The sequence below is a fragment of the Gopherus flavomarginatus genome, chromosome 2 (genome assembly GCF_025201925.1).
Source record: "Gopherus flavomarginatus isolate rGopFla2 chromosome 2, rGopFla2.mat.asm, whole genome shotgun sequence".
Classification (NCBI taxonomy): domain Eukaryota; kingdom Metazoa; phylum Chordata; order Testudines; family Testudinidae; genus Gopherus; species Gopherus flavomarginatus.
The window spans coordinates 114,624,548-114,641,200 of NC_066618.1; the positions used below are offsets into that span (position 1 = coordinate 114,624,548).

The following is a 16,653-nucleotide window of genomic DNA, read 5'->3' on the forward strand; positions in this document are numbered from 1 at the left end:
TTATAATACCTATTCTCATATAAAAACCATAATCAGTAATCTATATCATATCATCATAGAGTAATGATATATTCAGTAAAAATAATTGGAACCCTATTAGCAAGACAATAGACATGTATTTTATTCGTTAGGGCAGTATTTATCCCTGTTATTAGGATGCTCCTTATTTTGCGGAACCTGAGGCTCACAGAATGATCATGGGGTTTACACAAGCAGCAACAAAAACTATAGTAGCTTACAAAAGAAAATGAAGGAGGGAAACAATTGTTGTACTGGGAACATCACTGTCCACAGATGGCAGGGCTACGGATATAGATTTACGGGAAAATACCCAAATATGCTAGAAAAATCATATATACCATACAGTCTACACATTATTTTACCATTAGTCACCCCCTCCCCCAGCAACATGAGCCTTCTCTTCTCTTTAACTGCCCTCCTCTATACACTGCTTTATGAAATACCTCCTTATACCCTTAGTTCATTCATATTAGTTTTCCTGGACACACCCGCATAGAAAAACCCTTAGAGTGAAAATATCTTTTAGACCAATTCATACTGTAAGTTTTATACAGAACACAAATGAGGGCACTGATTATTTCTAGTTCTTGAATCAATCTAATATTTTCCGTAGCACGGATTTAATGAGCATCCTACCTCTATTTAGTGAAACTGCCCTAGGCATCCAAGTATAGATTACTGGCCATGTATTCTTTCCTTCCAAGTAGCTCCTTAATCCTTCTTTATAACGCATCATCTTTAGCAACAATTTTATCCAAGAGGATAGGTAAAGAAAGTCTTCTGCACTGGAGTTATCAAAACAGCTCAGTAGAAGATAAACAACAGCCCAATGATAGTCAAATATTTTACCAGCCAAGAAAGATTTGTCATTACTTACACTGTATGGAATAAGATGCAAGGACAACAGCAGAATTAAGAGGGCATAACAACCTGAGAAAAGAGAAAAAATAGGTTTATACACACACACACACACACACACACACACACACACACACAGAGCATAAATAGGTAGAATATTAACTATTTCTCTGCAATCAATGTGTTTTGTAATGTTTAAGATTAATCTTCAGCAACTCTGATTTTTTTTATTTATTTTTATTAACAAAAGACAACAGTCATAGCATAGTAGGGTGATGAAAGCAAGTTGTGTAACAGCTCATTAATGGAATGGAAATAACTTGTCTTAAATGGATATATTCATATCCTTGTTGGATGCTTATTCTGGAAAGTGAAAAGGAAAGAAAGATTTTCTTGCTCTGGATATAACTTTAATAACTGCAGTCTACTATTTTTAACATGAGACATGAACATTAAAATTAGCCAAGTGCCAAGAGTACAAATGCAGCTCTGATCTAGAGTCTATACAGAAGTTGCTACCAATTTTTAAAGACAACAGGTAACGAAGATGAAAGGTTTGGACCACATTTTAGACTTTTTCATAGACAAAGACAGACAGAAGGACATCAGAGACTTCTAACCTATGCCTACCACGCAAGGACTACGTACAAATGAAGTCCATGAAATCTCCTGAGGACAGGGACTGTTCTCTGCTAGGACCATCTGAGGGTTAGAGGGATGTGGCAGGTCAGGGAGGCGAGTGCCAGAGGTGGCTCTAGACATTTCGCCACCCCAAGCACAGCGGCATGCTGCAGGGGGCGCTCTGCCAGTCGCCGGGAGGGCGGCAGGCGGCTCCGGTGGACCTCCCGCAGGTGTGCCTGCGGAGGGTGTGCTGGTCCCACGGCTCCGGTAGACCTCCCACAGGCTGTGGGAGGTCCACCGGAGCCGCGGGACCAGCACACCCTCCGCAGGTACACCTGCGGGAGGTCCACCGGAGCCACTTGCCCTCCTGGCAACCGGCAAAGCGCCCCATGCGGCATGCTGCCCCAAGCACGCGCTTGGCGTGCTGGGGCCTGGAGCCGCCCCTGGGGAGAGCATGCACCACACTCTTAAGGGATGGTACGCTCACCATGCTACTCCCTCTACAAAGGAGATCTACTTTTGAAGCACAGACAACTTGTGCCTCCTGAAACTGGTGTGTGTGTGTGTGTACAATGTATAGGGAAGGACATGTGATTGCCCCTCATGTCACCTCTGGAAAGAAATTCCAGCCCCACCTCCCTGGACCAGGGCAGCCAATTCCATGGGATCCTGAGAAGCGAGGGGCCTCTGAGCCCAGCTGGGACTGGCCCTGGCCCAGGAAACTCTTAACAGTAGTGTCTCCCCGGAGCTCACAGACACCATAGCAGGGGAGCACAGGAATGCCCCTACCACCAGCTGAGCAGAGGGGAGGGAACCCACTTCCAGTGCTTTCCTCAGCAACCTCCTGTCCTATACCCAGCCCAGGGACCGCCCTGTTCTCCCTATCCTACCAGAATTACTCAAGGTCGCTGCCTCTGTGTCCAGCTGAGGAAGCAGCAACAGCAGCCCACCCCCTACATTCCTGCCCAGCACCACCTGCTGGGAACAGGGACCAAGCAAGCTGGAAATGTGCCTGGAAGGGGGAGGCCTAAGTTTCTTCTAAGCTGCACGGTAGCACAGCAGGCTATCAAGGTCTGCACAGGATGGGGAGAGGCGCCTCTCCCCTGATCCCAAGCCTTGGAGCTACTGTGGCTAGGGGAGAGGCACCTCTCCCCCGGCTCAGGCTGCTGCCAAAAGAGAGGGCTGAGAGGAGTCCTCTCTCCCCCAGCGCAATCCCAGGATAGCCTGAACCCCAAACCTCTCATTCCCAGCTCCACCCCAGAGCCTACACCCTGAGCCAGAGCCCTCACCCCTCTGCACCCCAACCTTCTGCTCCAGCCCTAAGCCCTCTCATTCCCAGGCCCATCCCAGAGCCCATCCCACCAGCCAGAGTCCTCACCCCCCCACACACCCTAACTTTCTGCCCCAGCCCTGAGGCTCCTCCCACACGCCGAGTCCCTCGGCCCCACCCCTGCCACATATCACCTACATATTGGTGCACATAAAATTCATTCCACACATGGATGTAAAAAATTAGAGGAAACATTGTGGGAGCCTCTGGCTTGCTCAGTCTTTATCCCCAGAAGCCATGCCCAGGAGGAGAGCAGAGGGGAAGGGTCACTGCCATCTCCCCAACCAGGTTCTCACAGGCAGTTGCTGAGCTGCACAGAGCAGTGACTCAAGTGGCTACCCTCAGTCAGCATAAGAAGCGGCTTTGTCCTGCCCCTTCTGCTCTCTGACTGGGCTTGGCTGCCAGGAATAGGGGCCAAAAGTGCGAGGGGGCAGGTGCAGCAGAAGGACAGAGCCCCTCTCCCTCACCTAGCAAGCAGAAATCTGGGGAAGGGAGCACTTGACCCCGCAACTTCCCCCCCAACACACACACACATCACCTATGTGAAGCACAATGCTCACTGGAGCTCAAATGAGGCAGTTTCCTCTGGCATAATCACAACATGGGTTGCTCCTTTACAGAACTAACTAGCTCTATGGATGTTAGTAACATTGTCATTTGCCTGTTTTTGTAAAGCAATATTCAATTAAGAATACTTTTACGATAGCAAAAAATCTACTCAAAAACAGATTTTTTTTCTCTTTGACTGTTCCTTTTTATGTCAAGCTATTGAAGAAGGATTACTTCAATAAGAATTTTTCATTACCTTCCTTCCAAAATATCTGTCTTCAGTTGTAAGAAGAATAAATGCCTAGAACACAGAATTTGTAAGAGTTGATTCATGTTCAAATATCAGATTTAATTATTTCCAAGAAATCTGTATACAAAATTAAGTTATAAGCATGTATTTACAAACAAACTAGATGTACAGAAGTATAAGCCTACTTGGATGTTCCTTTAAATCTTTAACTATGTGAATTCTCACTGTCATTCACAAGACTTAAGGTCTTCTGTAATTCCTATTAAAAGTTAGTTCCAATCTTTAATTAGGTTAAAGGGTCACTATTAAATGATTAAAGGTTTCCTTGGATTCAAATACTAAGCGCACTGCCTCCAAAGTGCCCCCACTTAGTCAGTCTCAGGGGATAAGAGCTAGGAATCAAAAGTTAACTCAGTCTTATGCATGAAATTGCAGAATAAAACCATTAGAAAACAGGGCTTGCCTAGCTTCCGTGAATTTTGATTTTAGATCCAACCACCTGTCACATCTGTGGATCAAACATCTTCTTTATAACAATAAATTATTGGTTTCAAGAGCTCATTCATGAAGTAGCTCCAATGCCCTTATATTTAAGATTGATTCATATGTAACGAAGATTTCTGATCCTATCACAATTTCTTTTTATTCATATATTCTAGTCTTTGATAGCTATTTGTATGGCACATAAGCCGGTATTCATTAAAATTTAAAAGGACAATCTAGTAATGACATCTAAAAAGGGTCTGAACTCTACAAATGTTAGCATATTCATAATGTAACAGTGGCTGAACCAGCTTTTTATTTGATTAAGGTGAAATTCAGTGCATGGTCTACATGTGCTCTTCTTAAAGGAACAGCTACATGAAGTTCCTATGTTATCAAATACATTAAATACATAATGCAAAAACATCAAGATTTACAATTCATTTGTCAAGTCTGTATGCTATGCTTGAAAATCAAACATGCTTCACTTGTCAGTCAATGGATTCATAGATAAAATGCATGATGCATAATTCTGTATTTAACTATGGAAGCACTGCTTACAATTTCATAGGTAAGGGTGAATTAAATTTAGCAGTTAAAACTGGGATTCAACCACTGTATTATTATTTATTATTTGTATTATCATAGCACTTAGGAGTCCTAGTCATGGACCAGGATGCCATTGTGTCAGGCTCTGAACAGACTTAGAAGAAAGAGACAAAAAGCACTTATATTTAGATTATAAAACAAGATAGAAAAAATGGATGCAGACAGAATGACACTGGAGTACAAGGAAACAATAGGACAATATTGGTCAGCATGATAGGCAGTGGTCTCTGCACAACAGTAGCCTAGTTAGCAAGTTCTTTTAAGCCTTGCAACAAAAGAAAGAGAATTTAAAGGGTTCTGAAGAAGGATAATGAGTTAGTTTTGCGGAGCTTCTCCCAGGTGGAGAGACAGCATGGGAGAAAGCATGAAGGTGCCTGTTTGAAAACATAACAAGTGGGCAATAGAAGCTGATATCATGGATCGACTGGAGATATGAGTCATCTTTTTGATACTTAATGAGAGGTGATAGGTAAAGTGGTAATAGGTAATGAAGGACCTTGAAAGTAAAGACAAGTAGCTTACATTTGATACAATAGAAAAGAAGGAGCTAGTGAAGCGATGCAAAGAAGGGTGACATGGTCAAAGTGATGGGGTAGGAAAATGATCTTTGCAGCAGCATTCTGAATGGGTAACAGTGGGGCAAGATTGCATTTGTCAAGGCCAGAGAGAAGAATGTTGCAATAATTGAGACATGAAATGATGGGAGCCTGGACAAGAGTTTCAGCTGAGTGGAAGGATAGCAAAGGTCGTATCTTAGAGATGTGATACAGAGGGAATCTGCAAGACTAAGACATAGCCTAGATGTGAGGATCTAAAGAGATCCAAGTTGAAGATGACACCTAGGTTATGAGTCTGAGTGACAGGAAGAATGGTGGTGTTGTTCACAGTGAACAAGAAAGGAGGTTGTGGGGAGGGTTTTTTTCAGGGGTGATGTGTGAGAGAGCAGAGATTAAAAGCTCTGTTTTTGTTTGAAACTGACAGCACTTTCTCTGAGTAGAGAACTAGTTTTCTGAGAATTTGTAAGTAAATCTTAGTCTGTAAGTTAAAAAAAATAATTTAAAACAGGTTCTTTAATAAATGTAGCACTCTGTGTCACAACATTTTTTTGTCCTTATTGATTTCAATAACAAAATGGACTCTTCAAAACTTCCCATGTAGTAAAAGCTCACTGAAATCTTGTGCATCTTAGCCTCATTCCCATTAGGAACAATGTGAGATGGTGTTCATTTTGAAGAAGTGCTTTGCCCTACAGTGACACCACAATTAATTTTTTTATATGAATAGGTTTTTAAAATCAGTTTAATCTAATCAAGGACTATAAATACTGTTATGCCCTTATAGTTGTTAGGATATTGTATGGCATAACTATAGAACTGAGTTATGGCTGTCTGAGTGCCTTCATTGCTCACTTCCAAATCTCAATATGTTTGGATTCTTTTATATAACCATAACTCTGAATTTCTTGGGTTTATGATGATTGTTTTGGGGATGATGATTTCAACATCACTTTAGTGTTTTTATCATGGAGCATACATATCAATAATTTAAAATTTTTACAGGGGGAATACTGTATAATTGTTTACTTACATAAGGAAAACTACTCCTACGTCTTATCACAAATGGCAATTATTTTGTGCTTTAATTATTTTCATTCTAGCTCAAACCTGAGAGGCTATGAATACCTACAAGGCCCTTTGATTGGAAGTTGCAGGTGTTAAACCTGACCCAGTATTACATCATTTGTGAAGAATATATCTTATTTATTGCATATTCTAATTACATTAAGAAATTAGGTTTAATTTGTGGCATAAACATTTCCTATATTCTACCAAGGGCTTCTACCAAGTGCTACTGTAAACCATGCAATGGATATAACATTGAACACTAGGTTTCTACTGTTCTCATAAAATTTAGAGTGCTCATAGAACAAGCTCTATGGTAAGACTGCATGATTAATATTTTAAAGTGTAAAAAATGCAAAAAGTTAAGGATCCTATTTCAAAAGTAGCTACAACGTTGTACTTCATAACTGTAATGACACCACAAAATATATAAGCTATAATAATTACAAGCAAAAAGAAGTTAAAAGAATTACATTACAATATCATGAATTTGAAATGCCTGATTTATGGTTGCCCATGCAACCGTAATTTTGTCTCTTTGTATATGCACCCTGTACACTGAATGAGGCAAAGGTCTCAGACTACAAAATAGTATATGATAATTTAATTAAAGACTGTATGCACAAAACCTGAAACGAATTTCATGGGTCAAAAAAGGAACTTCCATGACCAGAGGGCTTCTCCCTCTTGAATTCCAAAGGTCTGCTGCAAACAACAGAGGGGTTAGAACTTTTCAGAAAAAATTTATAAGTATCTTCTATAATGAAAAGTATTAAGCAACTTAACAATGGAGGAGGGGTCAAGAGGGAGGAAAAAATGAACTACTGCATGTATTCAAATTGGCCAAATCAATGTTGCTGTAGAAGCACTAAAGTAACAGTCAGGAGATGAAAAACTCAATTGTGCAACATTTATTTTTAAAAATTATTATATTTAGTGGAAAGGGAAAGAATGGCATGAATGCATACTTCCTGGAAGCATTTACTGCTTTAACTGCAGGTTTTTAGTGTGTAGTGGCAGAGTCCCTAGGACCAGTTAGTGTAGGAGTTCTCAAGGTTTTTCTTTCTGAGGCCCACCCTAACACACTATAAAAATTCCAGGGCCTACCGGGGGGGCTCAGTCTCTGAGCTTCAGCCATGGGGGGGACTTGGGGCTCCAGCCGTGGGGGGGGGGGGGGGGGGCTCATGGCACCGGGGCTTCTGCCCCATGGGGAAGGAGGAGGGGCTTGGGGCTCCAGGATTCTGCCCCACAGGGGCTTTAGGTCTGCGGGGCAGGGGCAGCTCAGAGCTCATGGATGCTCTAAAACAGCTTTCAGACTCCCGGGGGGGCTGTGTACCCTTGATTGAGAACCACTGAATCAGTGAACAGCAAGTTAGTGCACTATAAAAATCACATCCTGGCTTGCTAAGCTCTAACTTCCCATGTAAACAAGCACTAGGAGCCACATCCTGCAAGCACTCCATTGCGGAAATCTCGATCTTCCATGACAGTGTATTCAGAAATAGGCCCTCTGTTTGTTACAAACATATAGTACTTGTGTTCAGTGATGTGGGCGGCCCTGAGTCAGTGATGTATGCAACAGCAATGAATTAGTTGAACATTTCTCACTTTTGGAGGAGAGCTATTTGTTTCAGACAAATCTATACCCTATTTTAAGTTGGATATTTGATTTTTGGATGTGTATCCCTTTCCCATTCCTTGATTTCTAATAAGATGGTTTCTTCACATAACAGAACACCTTAGTATCCTCAATTAGAACTCAGTTACAAAAGTCTTGTTGAAATGGTAACACAAGCCATATATGGTCCCTTAGAAGTACAATAAGTTACCTGATGAAACTGGCTGTTTTGATAATGAAAGGCTATGATTTTTTTGTACGCTAAAGGCCAGTATGATTCATGTTTTTCATATCAACGCCACTCACACTGCATATGTTGTGCCTTCCTGGTTTGACACAAACAGAGCTGATATGTAATGATGTTATGAATACCGGGATGTCACAATTTTACGAACAAAGTATGCAACTGGATCAGTGAGAGGAAGTTACTGCATATTTGGTTATTAGAATTTCCTGCATGACTGTATTGACCTAATTTGTACTGGGGGTAACAGCATGTTTATTTTACATCGACAGGCCTCAAAATCAAGGGAGTCTGTATCTGAAGGTGAGACGGGTCTTCCTGCATAAGAACACCCAAGCACACACTTAAAAGAATGGGGTAAGCTGTTAGGTTCAAGGATTCTGTCTCTTGACTATAACCAGTTCCAAACCTTGTTCTGCCAAAGCTAGGAGTTATCAGATCAAAGAGTTATAATAAACAATGTTTTAAAAGTGGCTCAATTCCTAGGAAAGGGCTGAGTTGCCAGGGGCTGACCAGGGAGCAGTCAGTAAGCTTTAACAGGGAGGAAAGTTGACAGTAGCTGGAAGATGAAATTCCCAGTTCAGGAATACACTAAAAATAGCAGCATGTCTACAGTTGCTTGGGTAAGCTACTGAAATATGTACCTAAGATATCAGACAGGATTGTATTTGGACAGCCAGACTGAGCTGCTGTGGCTTTTCTGCTCTTTTTAGCATATTAGTTCCAACAGAGCTAGAACAGGTCTGTCTACCCAAGCTGGGAATTACACCTCCCAGCTGCTGCATAGACATACCCAGAGAGGCTCAGTGGAAAAGTCTACAGGGAATTAGTCATACTAGGCCCTGTGTGGAAGATGGTTAAACACCTGAAAACTAGATATATGCATAGTCTTTGTATTGTTTGTTTTTTTAGATGTTGTATCTGAAATGCTTCTATTCTAAATACAAACCTTGCTTTAAGAAGGCTGTTTGATAACTACTACCCTAGAGGATACAGAATTGCAGGGTCTGGACATAAGCAGACCTGCTGAGGTAAATCACAGGTGATACACAGGGGACTACAACCCAGGGCCCACTCTGAGCATAGGAGAATCAAATGACACCACCTCCAGGCAGAGGTGACAGTTTGAGGCCAGAGGTCTACACTCAGGGTATACTCCGAAAGACCAGGCGGGGTCAGAGATGCAATTAACTTGTCGACTGTGACACTGTGTCACATTAAACTGTATGCCTGTACCTTCTGAAAATGAGCTCTATGTGCTAGGAACTATTCAGTCTGTACCCCATCACCAGTTGTATAACATGACACACACCTAACACACTATATAAAATACTAAACACTTTACTTAAACAGCAAATCCCCACACCTTTTACATTAAACAGATTTTAGAATAAACATATAGAATCAATTGCAGTCTAACATCAGAAAATGAAAAGAGACTGTTACGAATTCTTAGTTGATGGATGTAAATTTTGAAAATAAAAGTTACCTGGTTTTTTCCTGCTGCAGTGTGTTGGGATCAGGTATAAAAAATCTTACTCGAAAATGGATAGTGCAGGGAAAACCTCCTACAATGTTTTACAAATGAAAATCAGTATTTCTGTTTTATTTCTGTAAAATGTATAGAAAAAACTAGAACAGAAAACAACCATATAATATGACAAATCTGATATACTTTCTTTTTTTTTTTTTTTTTTTTTTTTTTTTACATGGGAAGAAATCATGAAATACATCTATTCACTATTCCCGCACTCCCACTACATTCTTAAGTCTTTTGCTACTTTCAGAGCAAGAACACACAAATATATCTTTCTTTGAAAAACAATCTTGTTCATGAAGCAGTTATCAGCATGGTCTAGTCAGTTACCTTCTTTTATATTTTTAACAATGCCATTTTTAACACAGCAATTTGTGTTGGAAAAAAGTACATTCCATTCCTTCCGGCATTAAAAGAGGAAAGTCTTAAAAAAGAAGAAAAATACACCTAATGCAAGTATCCCATAAGACAAGCAAGAATGTTATATCAGGAAAATTTAGAGAATCCTCTATATTTCCTCTTCTGGAAAACAAACAGTAACAAAGCTTTAACAATTGTTGTTCATAACTAACTTTTAACCTTATTTAAAATCACACACAAGCTACCAAATGAGCTAGAATCGAGATCAAAAACAGAATTTATATTTCAACTTCACTAGTGATTATAGCTTTGACATCATCTGCACTGAGAAAAAAATTATTACCAGAAGTTGTTTATAAATGGTTCATGCTAAAAACAATTATGCCCTGTAATTTTTATATATATATATTTTTTTAAAGACTGAGTTCAAACACTATAGACTAATTTTGCTCCACTCTGGCCAGTCTAAGAGCTTTACTTGAAATGGTTTAAAAACCATATTTAAAACCATTACATTCTTACCCCATCAATAACTTACCAGGCTTTTGGTAAAAAATTCCTCCCCTCTACTGCTGACATCAGTGGGAACAGCAATGTACAGAAGTCACCAAACAGCTACTATTTTCATTACTATGTTGTCTAACTTTGCTCAGACCAGGGCTAGAGGACAGAGTGGTAATGTTGGTGACCTACAATGTCTAATCTACACTGAAGCAGCTACCACTACTGAAGCTTAATCAGTAGTAAGAACTGTGGGAAGTTTTGCCAAAAAGTTTACTGTTTTTGTCCAAAAGTGAAGTTCAGAACTGTGTTTTTTCTAATCAACAATATAGGTAGAAGAGGAATTCAGGCCAGAAAAAGTTAGATTTTTATGTAAAGTATCTTACCTTTAAGCTGTTTTCTAATAGGTTTGCTTGATTCGAGCCATCGCTGTGAAATGAAAAATTAGATGAATTTTTTAAAAACAACTTTAAAAATATATATTTTTTAAAATGTAACACTATACTTACAGGGGAATCTACTGACTCTTCATTTTGTTGTAAACCAAAATATTCCTTCTCTGTCACACCTAAGTGGTTATAGGCCATATCCAACAAAACCTGACCAGTATCTTGTTTCTGAAAACAAAGAACACTCCATAAATGAAATGCACACTCTTTTGTTTTTAATTAAAAATCTAAATGGAAAAATTGGTTATATGATTTAGTATATAAATAAAATGGTTAAAAATTTCTCAGAACAGAGATCATTAGACATAGAGTACATTAAAGTGAATAATCTCTCACTAAAAAAAACACTCTTAAGGTTGCCAAAGTCACACTCAAAAGTTCAGAAGTATCAGAATTTAGGTTGTCTATAGAACTTTAATTCTTCCCCTCTTGTGAATACATTGTGATACACTCTTTAATAAAAAGATCACATACTATTTGTTCTCCAGGACCCCTGCCTTATTCAGTGCACAGGATGGATGATGCCAGTGGCATAACAAGGCCCCAGAGTGCCCTGGTGCAAGAACAGGTGACGGGTCCCCTCTCCCAGCCTCCTCATTCTCCAGAGTGGGTACCTGGGTCCCCAGCCACCCCCTACAACCCTTCCCCAGCCGCCACCTTACTCTCTACTGCCTGGGCCAGGGGTCCTGCTCCCCATCTGCTCCCTGCAACCCTTCCCCTGCCGCCACTCTGCTCAACCACAAGGGGAGCTGGATACCTGCCACTCAAGTTCTCACACACTGCACACCAGCCTGAATTCCCCATACGGCCCCCCACAATCTACATACTCCAAGCCCATATACTCTTCTTGGCCTCCACCAACTCATTCCAACCCAGTCAACCCCCACACCTTTTTGGATGAACTCCTCACTGCTGAAGCAGTGGTCATACAGCGAATCTAAAGTGGCAGCAGGAGGCTTTCCAGGCAGTGAGGCTCTCAAGGGCTGGAGCAGCAGGTGTGGGCTGAAGCCCTGGCAGTGCCATCAGGAGCAGCCCCAACCCGTTCAGTCACAATCTTACTTGCACTGGGGGGCCAGGGGAAGAAGTAGCAACAGAGGGGTGGGGGGATTGCTTCCTACTCCTTGGAGCCCTTAAGGAAGGGGCAAGAGCCCCCCCAGCAGCTTGGTTGGGTGGGCCACTAGTTGGCCTATAGGTGGAGTGGTCTCTGCTGGTTGAGCCCCATCACCTCATGGGCCCAGGGGTAAATGCACCACAGGATGGTGCTCTGTTAATAAGAAGCTACTCAATATTTTGTTTGACTCTCATTATTCAATGTATGGCTCAGGCCTTTTCTTCTGCACACTAGTCAAATCCTGCTCTGAAGACAATTATGGATTTCCCCATATACTTATCTATGGCACTCATCATTACAGTATCTGAATGCTTCAAAAACATTAAGTTTTTTTTTGGTGAAGTGAGGGGATAGAATTAGTCCCATTTTACAAATGGCAAACTGAGGCACGTACATGAAAAGTATCCACTAATTGTGGGTGCTCAATTTGAGATACTTAGGACCTGATATTTCAGAGTACTTGTTATTAGATATCACTTTAATATGTTCAAGCACAGCTCCCACTGACTTCTGCAGTTGTAAGTGTGATGCTTCCCAGCAGTACCCAGAGTTATGAGGCATCTCACTACCACCCGCTCTTAGCGTGAGGAAGCCTTGTCAGTGCCTGCCAGGGTCAGCTCCTGACTCCATCAGCCACAGGCAACAAAAGCCCTCCCCTCTCAGACTACGCAGACTGTATAGTCCTTTTGCAGATAGATTCACTCCAACCACCCAGTCCTCCGGGCATTCCCTTTGGATGTCCAGCCGCTTATCCATCAGAAACTCACAGGACTACCAGATTCTTGCTCCCAAAACACAGTACACAACAGCTTAACAGTTATGCTTCACTCCAGATCACTGTTCCATTTAACACACAGCACTTAGATTTGTTTATAGAGAAAGCAAGTACAGTATAAGTTTATTTAACAAAGAACAAGATTCAAATAATTGTTTCCAGTAGTTCTGTTTACTAAGGGTTACATATAAAATAAAATCATAACATGTACTCTAGAGCCAACTGCAAGATGCCCTCTTGTCTAATAAGGTGCTGCTTACTCAAAGTCCTTCTCAGTGTTTTTCAACCAGAAAGGCTGAGACCCTTTTTTCAGGAGACCAAGCCCACCGGCAGCTTGTCTATCCAGATAAGGATGCCAGGGCATCTTTCTGCAACCTAGCTGTACTAAGGGGGCTCAGGGCTGGGGCATAGGGGGGTGATGGCTCCGGCTGGAGATGAAGGCTCTGGGGTAGGACTGGGGATGAGGGGGTTTCGGTGTAGGAGGGGGCTCGGGGCTGGGGCAGAGGGTTGGGGTGCAGGGGGTGAGGGCTCCAGCTGGGGAGGCAGGCTCTGGTGTGAGGCTAGGGAGCAAGGGTTCGAGGTGTAGGCTCACTGCAGCAGATCAGGGCCGGGTGAGAGGCGCCTCTCCCCAGCTACGGCAACTCCAATGAGGCTCAGCTGGGTGAGAGGCGCCTCTCCCTGCCCACGGCAGTTCTGGTGGGGCGGGGCTGGGCTGGACTAGGGTGAGGAAGTCTCTCCATGACTGCTCTGGTGGGGCAGGGCTGGGCCAGGACAGGACAGGAGCCTCTCCTCAGCTGCAACAGCTCCAGTGGGGCTGGGCTGGACTGAGGGAGAAGCACCTCACCCAACCTGACGGCCCTTGATAGCCTGCTGTGCAGCTGCACAGCTTACAGGGAATTTAGGCTGTCAGCTCAAGCTCAACAAGGCTAAAACAGAGCCCTTCATCTCAGTTGTTCTCCCAAGCACTCCCTACTACCTCCTTTCTCACTACAGACACCACCACAGCCTGCCCATCACACAGATCCATATCCTGGCTGTCATCTTCAACTTGAACCTCGCTTGAGGTCCTCTCATCCAGGCTATTTCTAAATTTTGCCATTTTTTCTCTGCATAACATTCTAAGATGTGCTCTTTCCTATCCATCCACCCAGCTAAAATTCTTGTCCAGTCTCTCACCATCTCATGTCTGAGTTACTGCAACATCCTCTTCTCTGTCTTGATAATCTTGCCTCACTCATAATATCCATTCAGAACGCTGCTACAAAGATCTTTTCCCTAACCTTTCACTTTGACTATGTCATCTCTCTCTTTGCACCCTCTATCACTTAAAATGCAAGCTTCATGTCCTATCTCACCCACCCAATCATTTCTCTTTCACTACCAAGATGTTGTCTCATGTCTCCAGTCATCCCATGATGGCAGCCTCCACTGCCACCTTATTATATTTTCAAACAAGTACCTTCAAGCTACCCTCCTGCTTGGGAGGAGCTCTCCATAATCATCCCCAAAGCTACCTCATTATCCACCTTTAATTCCCTCCAAAAAAGTCTTGTTTTCACTGATGCTTATAAAAAACGTAACATTTGGGCCACTGGGGCACTGAGACCACTGCCTATCATGACCAATATTGTCTCATTGTTTCCTTGTACTCTCCTGCCTGTTACCAACCATCTGTCATCTCTGGTGTTATACTAGATTGTAAACTCTGTGACAAAGACTCTTCTAATGTAGACACAGCTATGCAAGCTAAAAAGTGCTTTTGCCAGGGCAGTTTATATAGGCTTGTTGAGTTAAATAAGCTGTACTAGCAAAACCATTTTTATGCCAGCGGAACTATGTCTACACTACAGCTTTGACCAGCATAAAGTCTCCCCCTAATTCTCCCACCCCTCCCAAAAATAAATCATACCTTGACATTGCTATGCTGGCCTAGTTTTTAGTGTAGACCGGTCTTCGCCACATCGTATTTTGAGATCCTCTGATGAAGTGTACCATTGAGTGCCAAGTACTTTACAGAGGTAGGTATTTTTATCCCCATTTTACATGGGAGGAAACAGAAGGAACAAGATGATTGTAACTGAGTTGCATCTGAAGTAGAATTCAGTTCTCCTAACCCCCAATGCCCTAGTTTAATGATTAGGCCCATAGGGTATCCAATAGGTAGAGAATAAAGTTATGGACAATCCACATGAAACAACATATTTGTGATTGCAGAAACCTTTCCTAAAACTCACACTTAGAAAGGGTATCCAAACATAGGAGAAATCAATATTAGGAGATTTAAACATTTTTCTACAGAGATTAAGCTCCTTCAAAATTCCTACTTATTCTGGCATTAAAATGCAGGCCACCTCATCCTCTCCAAACACACACGCGCATACTTCAGATTACTATCAAGAATTTAATACCTGGCAGTAAACATTCCTTTCAGTTTAACCACCTCATAACAAGTGTTCACAATAGTCACCTCCATTAAAAAGCTCCCTCCTGAATTTAACCTCATTGATACAAACTTGGCAGATTTATTAAACATAGGACTGCCACAGTCAAAACATTTCCACCATGCACCTACTTCCCCCCTCTGACACTTACTAGAATTACTTTCCAGATTTATGTGGAATAATTGTAGAGCTGAAACTCAAAATCCTCTAGCTTCTTAGAGGGCACAATGCTATTGTCTTGGACTTCGATTACAAGTTCTCTAAATATATTCTTTAATACTTATATTCACTAGTACCTAGAGGCTTAGTAGGCTAGGGCCATATTGTGCTAGTAGAAAATGATAGTCCCTACCCCAAAGAACCTACGATATGGAATTTATTATACACACATGTATATCCCTCACCAACAAATGCAGTCTCTTCTGGGTGATAGTTTAACAGCAACACTCTACACCAGTGGTTTTCAAAGTTCAGGTCACAACCCAGTACTGGGCACTGGGTGGCCTTGCTCAGCACCCAGGGACCCTGGTAGCCGGCCAGTAAAAACTAGTAGTCTCTAACTGTTCTGACACTGTGCTGCACCCCGGAAGCAGCCAGCAGCAGGTCCGGCTCCTAGGCCGGGGGGCCACAAGGCTCCGTGTGCTGCCCCCATACTGAGCACCAGCTCCACACTCCCATTGGCCAGGAACCAGCTAATGGGAGCTGGTGGGGTGATGGGGGCAGTGCCTGCAGGCGAGAGTCGCATGGAGCCGCTTGTGTGCCTACGCCTAGGAGACTGGACCTTCTGGTGCAGTGAGGTGCAGTGCCAGGACAGGCAGGAAAGCTTGTCTCTGCACTCCGACTGCACCACTGACCGGGAACTGCCGGACGTAAGCCTGTGCCCCAGTCCCTTGCCCCAGCCCCTGACCCCCCTCAAATCCAGAGCCCCTTTCCTGCACCCCTAGCATCTCACCCCCAGCCCCACCCCAAATCCTGCATCCCCAGTCCAGAGCCTTGACACTTTCACAAACCCCAACCATCTGCCCCAGCCCTGAGCCCCCTCCTGCACCCCAAACTCCTCATCCACGGCTCCACCCCAGAGCCTGCACCCCCAGCCCAGAGCCCTGACCCTACTCCCACACCCCAATCCCCTGCCCCTGCCCCAGCCCTGACCCTCCCAAACCCAGAGCCCCTTCCTGCACCCCAATCCCTCATCCCCAGCTCTACCCCAAAGCCTGCACCCACAGCCCTGAGCCCCCTCCCACACTCCAAACCTCTCACCCCCAGCTCCATTG

General features: G+C 42.9%; 1 protein-coding gene across 3 annotated transcripts in view; it reads right to left on the minus strand.

Annotated features, from left to right (window-relative positions):
- PTPN3 (protein tyrosine phosphatase non-receptor type 3) overlaps nucleotides 1-16,653 on the minus strand; it is a 330,496-nt gene that overhangs the window by 165,187 nt on the left and 148,656 nt on the right. For all 3 annotated transcript variants that reach the window (XM_050937681.1, XM_050937682.1, XM_050937680.1), the window contains exons 3-7: nucleotides 11,113-11,220; nucleotides 10,990-11,032; nucleotides 9,695-9,773; nucleotides 3,636-3,680; nucleotides 899-951 (exon numbers count right to left, since the gene is read on the minus strand). In XM_050937681.1, coding sequence (XP_050793638.1) covers nucleotides 899-951; nucleotides 3,636-3,680; nucleotides 9,695-9,773; nucleotides 10,990-11,032; nucleotides 11,113-11,220 — 328 coding nt within the window. The remainder of the gene's footprint in view (nucleotides 1-898; nucleotides 952-3,635; nucleotides 3,681-9,694; nucleotides 9,774-10,989; nucleotides 11,033-11,112; nucleotides 11,221-16,653) is intronic.